The sequence below is a fragment of the Callithrix jacchus genome, chromosome 21 (assembly GCF_049354715.1).
Source record: "Callithrix jacchus isolate 240 chromosome 21, calJac240_pri, whole genome shotgun sequence".
In the NCBI taxonomy this organism is placed as follows: domain Eukaryota; kingdom Metazoa; phylum Chordata; class Mammalia; order Primates; family Cebidae; genus Callithrix; species Callithrix jacchus.
In genome coordinates, this window is record NC_133522.1 from 40,150,595 (window position 1) to 40,170,690 (window position 20,096).

The following is a 20,096-nucleotide window of genomic DNA, read 5'->3' on the forward strand; positions in this document are numbered from 1 at the left end:
AAACTGGGTCATGTAATTGACAACAGGCGGAGACAGTTGAGGTGAGACCTTTCTAGAAAATCTGTAACTGCCTTTTTTTTTTTTTTTTTTTTTTTGAGACGGAGTCTTGCTCTGTTGCCCAGGCTACAGTGCACTGTAACCTATGCCTCCTGGGTTCAAACCATTCTTCTGCCTCAGCCTTCCAAGTAGCTGGGATTACAGGAATGCGCCACCACACCCAGCTGATTTTTGTATTTTTAGTAGAGACGGGGTTTCACGATGTTGCCCAGGCGGGTCTCAAACTTTTGACCTCAAGTAATTCACCTGCCTCGGCCTCCCAAAATGCTGGGATTACAGGTGTGAGCCACTGTGCCCGGCCTGTAACTCAATTCTGAAGGTCCGGAAATTCCTGTTTCCTTCTGTTATTTATTTATAGCATGCTACTTGTTTAAACCAAACATGAAGTTACTTGACACTTAACCAGGCATTTTGGATTACTTGTGCGGCTTCTCTTTCAAAGAACATGGGTTGCAGACAAATCTAAGAATAGAAAATGTGGAAATCCAGCTATCTCAGAAAAACCTGGGTTCATCTTCTACCTGCCATATGCCACAAAAGACACATGGGAGACAGATGTGAAATGGTAACATCTCTGGATAAGGTGACAAAGGGACTCTGTTCTTGGTTTACATGGACTACATGGTTAATCCACTGAATAACAGCAGCATGTTGATCTGTGTGGTAGGAGAACCAGAGGCCAGAAGGGTAGAGTGGCGGGTAAAGGTACTTTGTGTCTATTGCTGTATGACCTTGGACTAGTTACAAAACTTCGTGTGTTCCTATTTCCGAATCCCTAAAATGGGGTTAGCAGTGCTTGGCCTCTGTTAAAAAAAATTACTCAATTATGCTTTCTAAAGCATGCTAAGGAAGACTTTATTCAGGACCAACGCGATGGGTACAGGGATCAGGGCAACCCGGTTTTGCAGTGGGGAGAGAGTGGGCTCAACTCCGAATGCAGCGTGGGCAAGTGGGAATTTATTTATGGCCATGTCAAATCACTAAGTGGAACCATCAGGGGGAAGAGGAATTCTGGCTAAACCGATCTAAAGGATTCTTGTAGAAGACAAGCCAGGGTGAAAAGACATGAGGAACCTGATCTGCTACCAGGGGCTGAGGGTTCCGTGCTAGAATTAGATTTTACAAGAAAGTGCACAGATGGCCCTAGAAGATTCAGCAGCCTGACTAAAGTTTGGCCAAGCAAAGAATCGTTGCCACCTCAGGGCTGTCGAGAGAATTTTAGGAGACACCTTCATCAATCAGCCTTGGCAGGGGGCCTGAAGCAGAGTAAGTGTTCACTAAACTTTACCTAGTAACATTAAAGCACTTTAAGTTGACAAACATTTCACTTACAGAGCTTTTAACGGGACAAGCAAGGGGCAGGGGCCTCAGCTGCAGGGGACCTCTAAGGAGAGGCGCCGGAGCCTGTGGCTGGAGGGCGGAGAGCCGTGTGTGTGTGTAAAGGGGTGGGGGAGTGCAGAATGCGCACCACCGCCCACCGTAGACAGTTGCTAAAGGGTCTCCCAAGCTTTCAGCCTAGCAGCTGAGCAAACATTTAAATAAATGGCATAGAGTTAAGGTGTTCGCCTGCCCTCGGCTACAACACGTGGGGCAGATCAGGCGCACACCACGAATGCCCATGTCGCGCCTCTGTGTACCAGGCACCATCTTCGGACGTTTACGTGCATCCACTCACTCAAAGCATCGGGTCCCCACTTTCCGCACAGGCAGCCGGCCCAAGGTCACGCGGCGCAGAGGGATGGAACCAGACCCGAGTCCGCGCCTCGCGGAGCAAGGCCTGTGCCAGCGCGCCCCTCGCCGCTGGCCGAGTCAGCCCGGCCAGGCCTGAGGGTTGTGGATGGGGACGCCATCGACACCCCTCAGCCGACCAAGGGCGGGAACGCTCCAGAACCCCCGCGAGCAGCCGTGGGCGGCAGAGCCCCCAGGCCGGCCGCGACCCCGCCTTCCGCCGGGAAGGTCCCTAGCGCTCGGGAGTCGCGGGCGAGGGGCGCGCGCACGGACGAGACCGCACCGCAGCGCACGCGCAGTGGCGGGCACTCACTAGCTCGCCGCCCGGTAGGAGAGGGAAGGCATGGAAAGTTCCAGCCGGTTCTACAGCTGTAGGTAGCAGGCAAGGCGGGCGGCGCGAGGCGGGGTGGGGGGAGGCAGGGTCGCGAGGGGCCGGGTGGCCGACGCGAGCCGCTCGGGGCCGAGTCCGCAACGCTGACCCTACCCCTGCCGGCGGGCTGGGTTGGGGTCCCGGCGGGGGCGGGGCTGCGGAGGGGGCGCGGCGGCAGCCCACGGGCGGGGAGGGGGCGGGGCGGCGGCAGGGAGCGCGGGTGGGGCGGGGCGCTCTGAGGGGGCGTGGCGCGGCGTCTGCGCAGCTGCCAGCGCCTTTAAGCCCGGGCTCGCGCGGCTGGAGCGTGCTTTCGCCGCCCGGGAGCCTTCCGGCCCAGTAGCTTCTAGGTCCCTGCTGTCCCCTCTGTCTCCGCCGTCCCGCCCCTTCGCGTCCCGGGAACCGGCTCGTTTCTGAGCGGCACGCGTCGAGCTTCCAGGCATGCCTCGCTACGAGCTGGCTTTAATCCTGAAAGCCATGCAGCGGGTGAGTGACCTTCCCTCAGAGCCGGTCTTCCCGCGCGGGCGCCCCCGCCGTCGCTAGGCCGCCGTCCCCCCGCGCGCCCTGGCCGCGGGACCCCGGGCCTCCCTGCGCTGCCCGGAGGAGTCCGGGGCGGCGGGCGGGCGGCGGGCGACAGGCGTCCGCGGGGTGGGGGCGCGCGTGGGCCGGCCGGGCCCGGCCGCGTGCGCGCGGGAGGCGGGGGTGTGCCTGCGCGTGTGCGCGGCCTGGGAGGGTGTGCCTTGCTAGCCGCCGGCCGGGCGGGGGGCGGGGTGGCCCGAGCTGGCCCCGACCCCGACCCTGAATCCCGCCGCCTGCCCGCGGGAGTCCAGTGGAAGGTCCGCGGGAGGACACGCGCGAGCGCTCAGCCCGGCTCCGGCCAGTCCCCGCCCGTCGTGAAGCTGCCTCGTCGCCGGCCCCGCCGCTGCCGCCTGCTCCGTCCCGCTCCGCCGCCCGCCTGCCGCCCGCCGCCCGGAACGTCCGCGCCCAATAAAGCGTTCCTCCAAAGCGTATTGGTGCCGTTATCTGCATCCCGGTCCCTTGCAATCGCTCTCATGTTAAAAAAAATCTTTGACTTTTCTTTTTCTGACTTCAGCGAAAATCCCGCTCCGGGTGTCCTTAGCCCAGTTTCATTCATCCAAGTTGTGGCCTTTCTTGCGCCTCCAGAAGACGCTTTCTCCCCCCTGCTTTTGATTGATCTTGAGGTAGGGGATTACAGGTTTGGAGGGATGCTAAAGGAAGCAGCCGCCCATTCCCTTCAGGTGACGGCGTGGCCAAGCACAGGGGCCCGCGGCCCGGAGGCAGCTCTCTTCGTCCTCTGTTCTGGGTCAGGTACTCCTCAAGTCGTCGCCAAAATCCCCATTCTCCCGTGAATTTGGAATTCGGTAACGTAGTGTGGTGTATGCTTTTTTTTTTCTCCACCAGGTGTAATAAAAATCAGTGTACCACGTCTGAAGTTTGGAAGCGCAGCTTCCCACATACAGCGCTAGAGGAGTGGACGCATTTTTACGTTTGAATCAGGCTCCGGGTCAGTTGCAAGGAGTATTACCAAGTTTGGTTGGACTTAAGCTCAGTTGATAAACTAACAATCACGGAGTGTCGGGAGATTGTTTGGAAGTGTGCTTTGCACTGTTAACTGGGAAAGGACGCCAGTGCCTCTTAATCAGGTCCAGACAGCCTAGCCCGGCTTTCCATTGTGTCCCCAGCTTGTTCTTCATGGATTTGGGAGAAGTTAAGTTTGTATTGTTCAGCCCCTTGAGTATCCCCCTTGGTCCTCCTCCTTCCTTACCAGGATATACAACTCGAAAGGGGTAGGAGCAGTGAAAAGAAAACATTATTAAAAGAGAATATTTTTAATTATGTGGAAGTTGTTTAAGCCCTCCGTTTAATCTCTTTTTTTAGGAAATGTGGAACCTGTGACATTCGTTACTGAAATTCCTTTTGTTTACTTTCCTTGTGTTGGGGAAGTAGCAGGTGATACTGAAAGAGGCAACCTGTAGGCATAATATTTGCTCATTCCGTAAACCTTTGAAATGAAGACTCGAGCTCCTCCCCTTTGTTTTTGCTGTAGTTGCCAAGCATCTTGGTTAACATGGCTGCAAATATCAGTTAAATGTATTTCTTTTACCATGTGGCTTTTTTTTTTAATTTCCTCTGATAACCAGGACTCCTGGCCTTTGGATGTGGAGCACACATTTTTTACTCTAGTTCATATAAACGTAGTGCAGTTTAGTTAAAATAATAAATAACCTTCCTTAAATGTTTGCATGACGGCAAGGGACAGAAAAAAAAAAAAGCCCTAGAAAGTAGGGTGAATTGCCTCTTGGAGAAAGAGGCCCCATGGCAGGAGACAGGAGGTTGTAAAAATGGTGAAGTTATGTATAATGGTGAAGTTCTGTTGAGATCCTTGACCTAAAGTAAGATTAAAAAAAAAATCCTCACTTATTTGTTCAAAAACGTTATCTGTAGCTTGTAAATGTGTAACAAACACAGAGACTTCCAGGTTTTATGCCAGTTTTCTTGCTTTCAGTTTAGGAAAATAGGATGAATATTTGGGGGAAACGAATTTAAAAAGTTAACTCTAGGCTTATGAAATGAAAAATGTGACTGAGCTTGCACACCTGTAGCAGACCCTGGAGAAACCACAGTTCTAACCTGCGGCATTTTGCGCTTGTGTTGCAGGAAGGGGGTAGTATTGAAGCTCCTCAGTTCTAAGTTGCGCATCTTTCACGTTTTTAGATTCTGAAATGTTTATCTCTTTACCCGTTTAATACAATGTATTTTCCTTTCCTCCCCCAAATCATTTTTGCGTCTTGGAATTGAGGAAATGCTGTCTTAACAGTGGATATGGAAGTTAAGAAATGTAGTTTTTCCAGCCTTTTCTTGGACTCCCAGAGCTGTTCTGTTTCTTCTCTGTGGTTCTCATACCCTGGAGAGCGTTCTTAGTCTCTTTGAAGAGTGTTAACTCCTCCCTGTTCATTACTTTTTTTTGACCCTAGTTTGACTCCTTTAGATTGAGCTTAAAAATTTTTTAAATTAAAATACAGGTCCTTTGCGGGTTCTCATAGTATCTGCATTGTAGCAGAGTCGCTTGTGGAAACTCCCATTGAAAGATTTCACAGTGTATTATGTAGAATAAGTCCTATTGAACTGTACCATTGTGCAATTACTTACTCAGAAATTCCAATATTATGTTTTTCTCAGTTTCCAAGTGGGAGTTGATTATAATGAGTATCTACTTTTGTACTTCCAAGTTGGGCATTTATGAACGTAGATGCTAGGCTTCCTAAGAAGAAATGTATTTACAGGTATCATTTAGCTTGATTTTTTTAAAAAGTGTGTATATAAAATTATTTCTATTTTCTCCCTCCTCTAACATGAGAAGTAGGTAAAAGTATAGTTAAATTCTAAAATAGGACAGTAAAGTAATGGATGTTGTGACACTAGGCTTTTAAGGGTGACAAGCAATTTGAAAAAGTAGTTGCTTAGACTGGTCTTAGACTGTATTTATAGAAGAGTCTCCAGAATAAAAAGATTTTAAAAGTCCTGTTACACCCATATCAATTAGCATCAAGGGAGTTTTACTCACTTCTGGAAAACACAGTATTCAAAGGCTGTAATGCGAAAGGACGTAGCCAAAAAGGAGACCAAGGCTGCAGTCCCAAGTAGTCTCATTTCAGTATGAGGAAGACCTTCTCTGACAATGGAAAAAGAAATGAATTTCCTGTGAGATGGTGAGGTCTCTATCCACCTCCACCCTGCCCTCCTGCAGAGAGAACTTTGAGGTAGCTGAGGAGAAGGGGGTCATGCATTTGGTGAGTGCCCTCTCTTGAGAGTGGGAAAATGGTTGAAGCCCTTTGATTTCACTTGATAATTAGATTTTAAAGGTTGGTATTTCAGTTAGTTTTGTAAAAGACTGAAGTGCCAATACATGAATGGTCAAGTCACATACTGTGTAACATAGAGGAGCTTAGGAAAAAACTTTGCAGACACTTTATGCCTTGGATGTACAGGAAGAAGAAATCTGAGGAAAGTAATCTATGCAGTACTTATTGCTTGGTTAGTTACTTTAGGAACACTAATTCCATCTCATGCCCTTTACCCAGAAGGTGTTCACAGTTGGCATATTTAGATTTATGAAAGCCCTGGGATAATACTTTTCCTGAGATCTCACTGCTGTTGAGGAATTTTTATGTGAATTAAAGGTTAATGCCTTAATAACTAGTTCACTTGCTAAATGATCGTATGTACAATAAAATAGCATATATATCCTCTTGCATATATTTTTCTAATAGGAATAAAGTGTCTATTTTGGAAATCTTAAGTTCTTATTAAACAGATTAGTAATTTTTATGTTCAATATTCAAAGCAGATTGTATTTTACATTAACTCATTGAAATAGTACTTTGAAGGGTAAGAATTTTATTATGTATTCTGAGTTTAAGTTGTGACTTGGTTTAATTTAAATGTAAAAAGTGTGAAGATAATCAGCTCCTAAAATGTAGAAAGCAATTGGTTTTCTGGTAGAGTGGTGAAGAGTTTTTCTCTAAACTTGAGCCTTTTTTGATTAGAACACCTGGCAGAAGGTTTTGTATTTGTTCTAGAGTTCTGTTCAAGTTAGGATGTTCTGAAAGTAATTCCTACAAAGTGCCTGTATTTCAGATACCTTTTGAAGATGGAGGGTGCTATTAAACTCATGTATGGGTCAGGTCAACCCTAGGTCCTTGTAGCTTGCTTGGCAACCATTTGAAAACTAGAAAATAGTGAAGTTTCTGCTGTGTGTTGATGGGAGACATCAGTTCAGTCTAAAGTTCAAATGGAAACATCTAGCTGTCAGGTGGTCCTCTGGTCATCTTTTTTTTTTTCTTCCCATAGGCCCTCCTCCGTAAACAGCGTAGCCTTGTGTCTTTAATAATCTCTCTTTGTGTTTTATCTGCTTGAAACCAGGCAACTAAAAATAGTTACGCAATAATAGAAGACTTGACCCTGTGGACAATATTATACTTTGATTTGGTATTAAATTTTCTTGGGTTACAGCTTATTGCCGCAGCAAGCTATTGAAGAAGGAAGGAGTCCTGTTCCTGCCCCTGAGCTACAGCTAGAGTACAAGGAATGGCTTGGGGGTAAGGAGGCCTTCCTCACCAGATAATGGTTTGTATCTATGGAGACTGCTTGTCAGAAGTTGACATTCTGCACTAATTTTTCTTTCTTAATTCCTAACTTACATATTCAATACTGATGTTTCTAGATTTTAAAGACCTAGGTTATGTCTAGTATTATATGCAGACTGCTATTGATTGAAGCTTCTAACCTTTTAGATTATAAAACCACCTCAAAGAAAATTAATAGTTCAAAAGCAATGATGGGGGAATTCTGAAGTAATATTTTTCATCTAGTGCCTTTGCTGTGTTTGTACTACTACATGTGTAACTCATCTGAAAGAAACCTGGAATACCGGAATTGGGGTTTAACATCAAGGTGGAAGGAAGGGTAGAGAGCGGATGGTAAAGATATGGTATGATTACTCATTTTATAAAAAGCTGTTGCAATTATCAAACTTTTCCTAATTCATGTTCTTAGCTTTGTGTTAGAATTTCCAATATTCTCATGAGTTTTTAGTGGAAGGCAGTATTTTTAAGACAAGTGGTGTTAACACATGCAGTTACCTCTTATTTAGAGGAGTCCTTTTTTAAGGAATCAGTCAAACGAATCTCTGGTAAGTTATCAACTTATCTAAAGGGTTTGGAAAAGGACAGTTAATTCAGCTGCTTACCCTTTTTGTTGCTCTTAGAGCAGGGGTTGGCAGCCTGTGGCTTGTGGGCCATATTTGACCTGTCACCTATATTTTTATGGCTTGTGAACTAGGAAAACATTTTACAGTTCAATAGGTGGGGGAAAAAACAGCAAGTTTTATGACAGTAGAATTTTATAAAACTTTCACATTTCAGAGTCCATAAGTAAAGTTACATTGGAACATCATCCTATTCTTTTTACATTTATTATCTGGTCCTTTACAGAAGAAATTTGCCAGCCCCTGATTTATGGTATATAGACACAGTTTGCTAGGTGCAATATTTTTCTTGCTTCCTATGGTGCTGTTTTCTGATGTTTGTCCCTTGATTTCTTCCTTCCTCCTCTTTTTTTTTAGACAGACTCTTTGTCACCAGGCTGGAGTGCAGTGGTGCAATCTCAGTTCACTGCAACCTCTGCCTCCTGGGTTCAAGTGATTCTCGTGCCTCAGCCTCCCAAGTAGCTGAGATTATAGGCATGTGCCACTAGACCCAGCTAATTTTTTTTTTTTTTTTTTTTTTTTTTTTTTTTTTTTAGTAGAGAAGGGGTTTCACTATGTTGGTTAGGGTGCTCTTGATCTCCTGATGTGATCTGCCCACCTCGACCTCCCAAAGTGCTGGGGTTACAGTCTCTCTTCCCTTTATGTACAATTCATTTGACCTTTGTGTGGATGATTTGCCGTCTTTTTTTAACAGGCTGACAATTCTGGCTTTTCCTCTTGTCTTCTGTGCTGGTTATAGCCTCCTGAAGGTCCCCTTGGCACTGCAGAGCCAGTGTGGTTAAATAATTAATGTGTTGCCTATTCCAAAAGTTGCCTCTGTTACTGCTTATTTCTGTTCATTGCTTCTTTGTCTTCTGTCATCTGGTGCTGAACAAATCCAGTTCTTTCTATTCCTGCGTTCTCAATCCCATATAGTCGTCTCTGCCCTAGTTGAACTGATCTTGTTTTTTTCTTCCTTGGAGTCTTGCAGTTTCTTAGCTGGTGTCTTCTGACATGCAACCTAGAAATATGCTTGTAGTGCAATATATGTCCTTGAGATACTTTAAAACAACTGAATAGGTGCACTTTTAACAAGGAAATAGTAGAAAGCATTGTTAAGTGATGGCTTTCTGATCCCCATGCTAATTGATTATATCAACAACGCTGTTGCCCAATTACTGCATCCTTCTCATTTTCAAATACATGAAGCATGAACTCGCATCCAAGGCTACCTCTGATATGACTCCCAACTTGTTTTTTTTTTAACCTCATCTTTCAGTTTTTTTTTCCACTCTATTTTATATACCCAGTAAACAGAGTTGTGCAGATCCTTAGAAATACCATTCCCTTTTATTTTGTTTGATGCTGCATCATGCTGCTTTTCTGTTTGGAGTGCTCTCTCCCTTTCCACATGACCCCACCACCTCCATGGAAAACTAGTCTCATGTTCTTCCAAGTTCATTTTAACCCATTTGGTACATTAAACAAATATCAAGGACCTGCACCATTAGGAGTATAGACTAATCATTCCTTGGTTGCAAGGATCTTATCACATGTCTCCCATTACATGGATCACTTTCTACTTTGTATTACAATTAATTGGTGAATATATTTTACCTCCTTTGCTAGATGACAAATTCTTGAGAGTTGTCTTTCATTTCTGTCCTGCCATGCTTTGCACATATGGTAGATACGAAGCTGCCTTGAGTTTCTACTCTCTCTCTAAAATGGTGCCTGCTATGATACGGCGTGTTGACCTCATGTCCTAGTAGTTTGCTTTCAAGTCAGTGCACTTCACTCACACTGGGCGAGTTGGATGCTTATCAGAAGTTGTGTTGATTTCCAAGACTATTTTATGACAGGTAATCTTCTATAAAATGCTTTAAATATCATGTGAGCTGATGAAATGAGTGCAAACCTTTATTTCCTGAAAACCAAGTTGGATTCTTTGGGAAGACTTGATAAAAGGTGAGTCATTAAAATAATGGCCATAGAATTAGATATGGCTGAAGTAATGCAAAGTTTGAGAGGAAAAATAACAATAGGAGAATTATGTATATGGAGTATTCTAGGATCTCTTAAAACTTTCCACTTTAATGAAGCTCAAACTGGAAATTGTAGATTATGCCATTTGTAGATGTTGCTTAGATCAAGCAGAAGGAACTCAAATTATCACTGATCCCATTCTGCAAATGCTTTGACGCCCATATTGAGGTTTGCAAATAAATATATGTTTGTGTGTTAAATAAAATATTTAAGGTACATATATATGGTTTTATGACTGGATATGGCTTTGGGTATGAAGGCTTCTGCTTTAGAAAAGTGCTCTGATTTTTTTGTTTTCTATTATAAATGAGTTGAAGAACCTTTTAAGATCTGAAATGAAGATACTGCATGTTACCACAGAACAAAAAAAGACTGGCACTGACAGACTAGAAGGAGCTTTAGAGGAGATGGAGTGGGTTTTGGATTCTAGCACCTACTTCCTAAGGATGTTAATCTTTTTGGATCCTCAGTTCCTCCTTTGTAAAATGGAAGTAATTAATTTGGGAGGGCATTTGAAGATAAAGTGGCTAAGTGTAGTTCTGACATTAAAGTAGCTGTGATCTCAGGCAAGTTGCTGTGAACTTTGTTGCCTAGTTTTTCATTCCCAGTTTATTGATGAAGAAACTCCAAAAGATGAAACTTCTATCTAAGTTTACTTCATCTGAATCCCAAACTAAGTCAAACCTGAAATACAGTTCTTGCTCAGTAAATGTTTGAATTAGTGGTGTTGATGTTACTCCTCTGCTCCCATCTATTTTTGCCATGAGGGGTGTGGGCCTGGTTTTGCTAGCTTTTTTTCTGTCATCTTACTAACATCCAGAAATCCAGATTTTATAGGAAATCTGTTTTTTTTTTTTTTTTTTTTTGAAAGATGTTGCCAACTAATTGAAGAATACTTAAGTACTGTGGATCAAATGTAATGTGTCTATGGGTTGGGTTGGTGCTCGTTTCATAATCTAGATATTCAGATAATAAGCTGTAGGTCGTCTCTAAACCTCTTAGCATTTATGTTGACAAAGTCCACCTGGTTATTGGTCACTGGTTTGCAATAGGACTAATTTCAGTGATGGCAGTTCTGAAAAGTAGTATCTATAGTTTTGGATCGTTGGGTTGTATGTGTCCATTTACACTAAACTGTAGATGCAGGCTTCAGAGTTGCACAGTGTAAACTGGCAGGGAGTGATATTCATAGTCCACTTTTTCTTTCAGTGTCTGAGTGATTGCTTATTTTAAGCATGTATTAGTACTATTTAGTTTGTACCCATTGTATTAACCTCTTAGGTGTTTGAAATGCTACTGGCATGCAAAGATTGCTTTGTTTAGAAAATATTGTTTTTGCTCAGTGTGTATCTGTGGAATCAAAAGTAGTTTACCCATGATCCTAGAAAATAGTATTACCACAAAAAAAATTGAGGTGCTGTCTTAGTGAAGAGTGTAGAGCCCGGGGGGTGATGAGATTTTTATTTTTGACCAGGCTTTGTGTTTCCATAAAATAGAAGCCAAGTTATTAACTTGACTATTTTTTTGTCTTTTGTTTTTTCCACTCCCACTCCAGATAGATAACATCAAATTGCAAATAAAACGAACTCAGTTCCCAGGTTGTTCTTATCTACCTTTTGACCCATGTTACATTTAACTTGTTTTGCTTCCCCTTCCAATCATTTTTACTAGGATTACAGTCAAAGGTAAGGGAATTTCTATCCACTTTGCTCATACTTCAGTAGAGGTTGGTGTAGATGAAAGCTTAAAAATAAAATTGTAAGTGAAAGCACAAACTTAGCCAAACTTTATTGGAACCCTCAATCCTCATAAACTGGCATTTATCTGCTTCTGCCCCAGATTGAGAATTACTGGTTTTGCTTTTGTTTAAACTTCAGTTTTTAAAAGTTTCTCCTACCTGGTAGTTTCACCTACCCTGGTGGTTAAGTGCTTTGTCCGGTGAAGAATCCAGGTGCAGTTACAGTAGCCAAGTTGCTGTGGATATATCATCCAGTTTGAGAAAATTCTCATTGTGGTGATCAGAAGTACAGTGTTGTGCTTGCATTTCAGCTGCTGGGAAGATGCTCCTGTGAATCCATGTGTAGTCTTTGCTTCTGTTAGAAAGGTGCTGAATCAGTATTAAGTTCCAGATATCTGCTCCCTTCAGTTTGTGCTCAGATGTCCTGTGTATGAATTCTGAATATAAAACATGGTACTGAAGAGTGAGTTTTTCTGGAGTGCAGTGGTGTGATCTCGGCTCACTGCAACCTCTGCTTCCTAGATTCAAGCAATTCTCCTGTCTCAGCCTCCCAAGTAGATGGGATTACAGGTGCCTGCCTGCCACCATGTCCTGCTAATTTTTTGGATTTCACCATGTTGGTCAGGCTAGTCTCAAACTCCTGACCTCAGGTGATCTGCCCACCTCAGCCTCCCAAAGTGCTGGGATTATAGGTGTGAGCCACCATACCCTGTGTGGTTTTGTTTTTTAACGCTGTTAAGTGAACAAATGACCCAGTCATGGGTTGTTTTGATTGCCATTCTTCTGTTGGTATACTGCTTGCCTTCTGTTTTGTGTACAGTCATATGAGAAAACAATTGTATGAAGTATAGTATCTTGAAGCTTTAAGATACTAAGTTTCCATTAGGGAGTATAAGTCTGGCAGACTTTTGTAGCACTATTGGTCTCATGGGAATGCCATTCTCATGTGTGGACTAAGTAAGGGCCAGGAGTTTTTGCAAATTCTGTGTGTGTAAAAAGACTGAAGAAAACATTTTTCCTAGTGTCATATTCTTAAGTATTTTATCTGATTAGGATGGATTCATTGGAAACTATTGATAATTTCAAGATTTCCTATCATCTGGCATCCAAAGAAAACAGATGTGATCCTATTTCTCTAGATTTCTATATCCCTCTACTTGTCCTATGTTTGCAATACAAGAGGAAAATCCAACTGCCTTTATAATCTAGAATACCATGCTTCTGTTTTTATTTCTTAGGTTTAATTCAGGACATAATTTCTATAAGTCCCGCCAAATACTGTTAAAGTTACTCTATTTGGGCTTTTACTTCTTGAGGCCAAACCTAGGGGAAAATTAGAAGGTTTTAAAGTTTTCCAACTTAAAGTATCTTTCAGAAGAAATGCCCTAATTTCTGAATCTTCTAATTATAACTTGGCCTGGAGAATCAGAATATGGTCTAACAGGAAGATGCTTGTGCCTAGGTTTTCTGCCTTAGTCACATGGAAAGTTGAGTAGAAACTGTTAGTATCTGTTCTTTCTAGACACAGTTTTTTTCTAGGAACATAAAATTGGAACCAAGTAGGATGAGAACAACAACAACAACAAAAAACACAAAGTTGTGACCTGGTTGGATGTTTTACCTCTACAGCAACTATAAACTTAGTTGCTAGCCTTTGAGGGAGGATAGATGAGTTAGTTAATAATGCCTAACCATAGCAATTGATTGAAGTAGGGGTGCAGGGGTAGGTGTGTATATGTATTTAAGATTATATATATATATATATATATATATATATATATATATATATACACACACACACACACACACTACACACACACATAGATATAATTCTCTTGAATCCTAAGCCATCTTTTTTTTTTTTTATAATTTTTTATTGGATTTTAGGTTTTGGGGTACATGAGCAGAGCATGCAAGACAATTGCGTAGGTACACACATGGCAGTGTGCTTTGCTTTCCTCAGCCATCTTAAGGTTAGGTAGAATGATTTCCATTTTACAAATGAAAACTGAAGAATTAAAACACAGACTTGGGCATATATAACGGTAAATACAGTAGTTCAATGAACCTTCGTATTGTACCCATCACTCAGCTTCATCTGTTAATCTTAATTTCCAGTCTCCTCACTTCTGTTTTCTTAAAATTTTTTTCTTTTAATTTCCCTTGGCTATCATGACTAAAAGAAATTCAAACTGTAAGAGCAGTTCATTTAACACTCGTATGATTTTTGGCTAGATAACTAATTGTTAGAATATGCCATATTTTCTTTTTGATAATCTGCATTATTTTGAGAGTTGCAGACATTTTGACATATTTTTCTTAGGAATGAGGGAGGGCCTTCTTCCTAACCATAACATAGCCATCACATTCAAACTTGACATTGATACAATACTACCAACAAATGTTCAATTCATATTGAAATTTACACTGTTCTCCAGTAATACTTTTTAGTGTTTTAATTCAGTATTCAGTCAAGGATCATACTTGTTTAGTCTCCTTGAACAGTTCCAAAGCCTTTGTCATTAATATGAGAGGCACTTTGAAGAGCTTTGGAGTCCAGGCCCACTGTTTTGCATAATCCTTCACTTTGGAGTTGTCTGTAGTTGCATTTTCATGATTAGAGTTAGACATTGTTGACAAATGAATATTCCATAGGGATGTCAGTCTATCATATCAGCAGGCATGCCACTTCGTTAAGCAATCATTTGGTTATGTGGCATTCACCAGAATGCACCATTGCAAATGTACCCTATTTCCCTTTTGTATTAAGTGATCCATGGAGCAACAAACATGAAACTGAATATTTTGTTCTCCAACAATCATTAGTTTTAGCATCTGTTAGTGACTGAATTGTTCATTGCAGGAGTACTTTAAAGCAAACGTAGATCTATCATTTCATCTGTAATTAGTATGTAAGAAATAAGGACTTTTAAAAAACAACTGTAGTGCCTTTATCACACCTAACTATAATTCCTTAACATCTAATGTTGATGTTCAAATTTCCTGAATTGTCTAAAGTGTCTCTTAGAGTTTTGGTTGACGCTCAATCTAAACAAGGTCCACGAGTTATGTTTACTTAATGATCTTAAGTCCCTTACTCTGTAACAACTTTCCCCACTCTTTCCCTTTCTGGATTTGACTGATCCCTTCTGCTGTTTTTGTATGTTGTTCTATTCCAGGTAATTTCTGTAGACCCATAGGTAGAAATGTAATTAGATCTAGGTTTTGTTTTGTAAGAGTACTTAAGTGGTCTTGGGAGGGTTAGATCACATCAAGAGGGCACATGTCTGCTTTTTAGAGATAAGATTAATTGTTGGTGTGGGTACAGCTGTTGTCAGCGTCATCTGTCTGTTTTGAAGCCCTCCAGCAACCATTTTCCTGAAGGTTTTAGCATCCCTGTACTCATAGCCTGGGGGCATTAATGGTGATTTTTCTCATTGCATTATTCCGTCTGCATCAGCTGGATGTTATCTGACGTGTGTTTATTTTGTGTGTGTGTGTGTCTTCCTGAAAAGTGTTGTAATAGGATGCATTCTTTATTTCAGAGAGGGTGTTCATGAACCCCCTTAGTGATCCTCTCAAATGTCCTCAGTTTTCTCATTTGTAAGTTGGGGATCATTATGTCTGCCTCTTGGGGTTTTTGTGAGGATTAGATGAGCTCAAACATATAGTGTGAAAATAGTGCTTGGTGCATGGTGTTTGGTAAATGCTAGCTACTAAGTTAACTTATTTAGTTTTGTGGGAACTTTGAATGGAAGTGTAATGGAGAGGTGAAAGAGGGAGTTCTTCATACGTTGACATCAGGGTGCTTGGGCTTGTGTCGAGTGAGCTGAAGGGAATTTTCGTTTGCAGGCACTGACTATTCCTTCAGCTGTGTGGAAACAGTGGCCAGACAAACACACACAGGGATGGTCTACACATACCACTGCACACTAGGTAGTGGATGTCGACAATTGCAGATGTAAAACCTGGAACACATTCCACAATGGAGTTAGCACAGTGAAGGGAAGTGGGCCACTCTGGTGGTAGGTTGAGAGAGAGATGGTGGCTCCAGATACAGGTTTTTACTATGTCATGGTCCGCTGAGGTTTTTTTTTTTTTTTTTGGAGTAGAGTCTTGCTCTTTTGCCAGGCTAGAGTGCAGTGGCACAATCTCAGCTCACTGCCACCTTTGCCTTCTGGGTTCAAGTGATTCTCCTGCCTCAGCCTCCTGAGTAGCTGTGACTCCAGGCACTTGCCACCACACCCAGCTAGGTTTTGTATTTTTAGTAGAGATGGGGTTTCACCATGTTGGTCAGGATGGTCTCTATCTCTTGATCTCATGATCTGCCCATCTCGGCCTCCCAAAGTGCTGGGATTACAGGCCTGAGCCACCGCTCTCGGCCCCGCTGATATTTTTATCTGAATGAACGTAGTTGTCTAGTTCAGTTTGCCTTGTCATTCCACACACCTTCAACTGAAGCTATTCAAGATTGCAGATCACTGGTGGAGGAGGGAGGAGGCGCTTTTTCTCTTTAGGCCTCTTTAATCTGCATCTCTTGTTGCTTAAAAAAACCCACTGTTGATGGTAATATAGGATATTCGAAGTTTAGCAGTCCTGATGGTGAAGAACTTAGTTGTTAATATTTGACTTGTTTATTAAACAAACATTTGGGCACCTGTAGTGTGTACGATGATGTTCTGGACACTAGGACACATCAGAACAACACAGATAAGATTCTATCCTCATGGAGTTTACATATGTGGTAGTGAGGAGACAGAAGACACATACGTTTTATAGCATATTAGGTGTTGAGTACTATGGATAAATAACAAGGCTGGAGAGGAGGCGTTGAGATGGTCAGGGAAGTTACTTTTGTGCAAAGTCACAGAGGAGGGCAAGTTTTGTGGGGGTATTAAGTTGCCTGCATAGGGAATGGCCAGTCCCAGAGGCTGGTTTGGTCCATTGTGATGAAAGGGGTGACTGCTTGCTGTATTAGTTTCCTGTAGTGGGCCAAGGGCAGAAGCATGGAGACAAGGAGCCAGGACAGTAATCGGGATGAGATGGGATGGTGATTGGAACCAAGGTGCTAGTAGTTGTCTTTGATTCTGGGTGTATTTAAAATAGAGCCAACAAGCTTTACTGATGGATTGATTGCATATGGGTTGAAGGGGAAAGTGAGCAGTCAGGATGACTAAAATTTTTGGACTGAGCAATAGTGAGGATGAAGTTACTATTCTGAGATGGGGAGGATTGAGAGTAGAACAGGGTTTATGGGCAAAGGCAAATTATTCATAACCCTGAACAACAGGATAGGCAGCTACAACACTTCATCCATTAAGAGCAGTGGTCTGTAGATTTTACTGTGAGAACCCTTGCATCTGTAGATTGTACAGCTAATTCTTTTAATGTTTTAAAGTTGTGGGAGTTGATAAAGATTGGCTCAGATAGAATCATATAGCCCGTGGTAACTGGGTCAAGTATAGAATAGACCTTAAGACTTGCTATTTTCCCCCCTTTGGTGGAATGGCTAATTAACACTGATAAGAAGAATGAAGGCAGAAAGCCTTGAACTTGGATGGTGAGAACATCGATAAGTTCTGGTCTTAATAGCTGGCTCATCAGGGCTTTGCTGCTGTATCTGAAGTCTATGCCTGGGACTTCTTTTTGCTTTTAATCTCTTCATTTTCTCCATATACATCCATTCACATGATCACACAAAGAATTTCAACTGGTTTTTATCTTATGTGCTGTTTGTAGTCTTATTTTGTTAACAGTTGCTACATAACCATCTTGGGTTTTCTCTTCAAGCACAACTTTTTAAACATGCATGATATTTGAATGATGAATGATCTTTTATCTGTATCATTAGTGTTTTTTTACTGCCTGTCAGTAAAGAAATGTCCTTTTCATCAAAGGTAGTATTGCATAGTGATTAAGGGCAGAAACTATTCAGCCACATAGGTGTGAGGGCACGTCCTTGCTTTAACACAGACAGCTGTGGCCTGGGGTTAGTTATATTACCTACTTCCTTGGCTTCAGTTTTCTCCTCTGTAAAATAGTCATAATAATTGTACTTATCTCATGGTTATGAGCATTAAGTAATGCACGTAAAACTAGACATGGTACCTAGATAGTGTTAGGACTTAGGTTAGTGTCAGATTTTTAAAAAATTTCCATTATTTATAACTCACTTATCTTTGATAAACAATCTTTTAGAAGCAGATAGTGTTAAGCCTCTTGAATTCTCATTGAGTTACACAAATGTTTTGTTGCGATTACATGGTAATAGGCACTGCTGCTCTGTTACTTCATATTTTCTTTTCGAGATAGTCTCACTCTGTCACCCATGGTGTAGTGCAGTGGCATGATCTCGGCTCACTGCAGCCTCTGCCTCTCTGGGTTCAAGCACTCCTCTCGCCACAGCCTCCTGTGTAGCTGGGATTTCAGGCACGTGCTACCACACCCAGTTGATGTGGGTTTTTTGTTGTTGTTGTTGAGATGGGGTTTTGCCATGTTAGACAGGCTGGTCTGGAACTCCTGGCCTCAAGTGATCCATCTGCTTTGGCCTCCCAAAGGGCTGGGATTGCAGGTGTGAGCCACCATGCCCAATCTGTTGCATGTTTTCATTTATCTTTAACAAAATGGGTTGTTGGAGTTTGCTCCAAATGTGATCTGGTATTCACATAGATGTTATTCACATAAAACCAGTAGTAGCTTCATAGTTGTTCTTTCCTCCCCAGCTGCCATATCTAGGTCTTATTTCTCTGAAATTTCTTTAAAAAAAAATTTATGATGAGCCAAACTTACGATAGAATCAGGTTAAAATGAATAAAATGAATACTAGTCCAATCAGGGCTTCATATAATAACTTTTAAAAACTGGAAGGGTGCAAGTTTAATAGAAATGTTTTGTCAAAAAGATTTAAGGGCAAATTCTTTACATTTTAGGGACGATTAAAACAATATGGTACAGCGTGAATATCCCTTATCTGAAATGCTTGGGACCAGAAGTGTTTTGGATTGTGGGATGTTGCATAGTACTTAGTGGCTGAGCATCCCAAATCTGAAAATCTCAAATCCAAAATGTTCCACTGAGCATTTCCCTTGAACATCACGTCAGAGCTCAAAAAGTTTAGGATTTGGGAGGAGCATTTCAGACTTCAGATTTTTGGATTAGGGATACTTAATTCATAGTGTTGTCCTTAGCTCCACTTACATTTTAAAACTGGCTGGAGTTCATGTCAGTTACATTAGAGAAAGCTGTTTTGCTCTTTGTGTCATTGATGAACCACTACAATATCCTTGCTCCACGTTTTTAAGGTAAGCAGGGGTTGAGGACAGTCCTGTGTGCGTACACATACACTTTGCTCTAAGTACTGGCAGTCTATCCACCACTGGAATTTGCTTTCCTAGACCTTGAGTCAAGGTGACAAAAGTGAAAGCATGTACGAAAAGTCTTAAGAATTGTATGTAAATTTTTTCTTTTTGTATTTTACTTTAAGTAGGAGGTAATAGTTGATGAGGTAGTTGGGAGTCTAAAATGTTGGAAAGAACTGTCTCTTTAAGGCATTATTTTATCTAATTCTTCTATAGAAATAACTTGTGAAGATTCTAATACGCCTTGCACATAGTTGACAGTTTGAAAGGAACCAGTATCACTTCTAGTGTATTCAGGTTGTAGGGAGTAAACTGACATTTACTGAACCACCTTTATATTGTACTAGGCAATACTAGCTTTCTCTGTGTTACTTATTCCTTATTAAACCATAAGGAGCGAGTTGGTTTCATTTTAAAAGCCAGGCAGTTGAGACTTGTTGAGGCTCTTTGGGATGAAGTTGTTGCCTGAGATCCTACAGTTAGGAAGTGACAGAGTATGGAACCCAGCCCTTCAAAGCTGTCCTGTTTTCTTCTGTACCGTGATCTTACAGATTATGAAATCTGTCTGCTGGGGTGGGGAGAAAAAAGCTTAGGTATACCCCCCTCTTTTTTTGGTAGGTTACACAAACGTGATTGTAATTCAGGTAATTAGGTTTTCAGAGGTGTCCGTGTGTTCTGTAACCCTTAAATTATTAGCTAGTTAAGTAAAGATTTTTCATTTGGATCAGAGGATGAGCAGGGCTCATCAAGCCTACCATTGACAGAGTGCTGGGCTAGGCCTCTCATATTGTACCTTGAGTGGGTGGTTTGTAAATTGTCTCCAAAGCTCAAGAGGTGATTGGTCATATTTAAGGTTATTGTATACTACCCTTTGCAGGCCTGCGTGTGTCATTGAGCTTATGACTTGACTGAGTTTAGGAGATAATTTTCCTTGTTCCTTGTTGGGTTTTTATGGCATATGGCAGGTGATTTTTTTTTTTTTTTTATTTGATAGAGTGCCTGTATATCCTGCAGTTTACAGAATTATTGTTCCAG

General features: G+C 42.0%; 2 protein-coding genes across 3 annotated transcripts in view; both read left to right on the forward strand.

Moving 5' to 3' along the window:
• Positions 1–1,787: 1,787 nt before the first annotated feature.
• The window catches only part of SLC5A3 (solute carrier family 5 member 3), a 33,333-nt gene continuing 15,024 nt past the window's right edge, over positions 1,788–20,096 (forward strand). Inside the window, exon 1 of one of the 2 annotated variants that reach the window (XM_035283044.3) lies at positions 1,788–2,156. The gene's annotated coding sequence lies outside the window, so the exon portion shown is untranslated. Of the gene's footprint in view, positions 2,157–2,461; positions 2,639–20,096 lie in introns of those variants that run through there. The other variant, XM_078358744.1, reaches the window with a different exon arrangement.
• The window catches only part of MRPS6 (mitochondrial ribosomal protein S6), a 68,004-nt gene continuing 50,369 nt past the window's right edge, over positions 2,462–20,096 (forward strand). Inside the window, exon 1 of the mRNA XM_035283047.3 lies at positions 2,462–2,638. Within this exon, the coding sequence (XP_035138938.1) occupies positions 2,594–2,638 (45 nt within the window). The 5' untranslated portion in view covers positions 2,462–2,593. The remainder of the gene's footprint in view (positions 2,639–20,096) is intronic.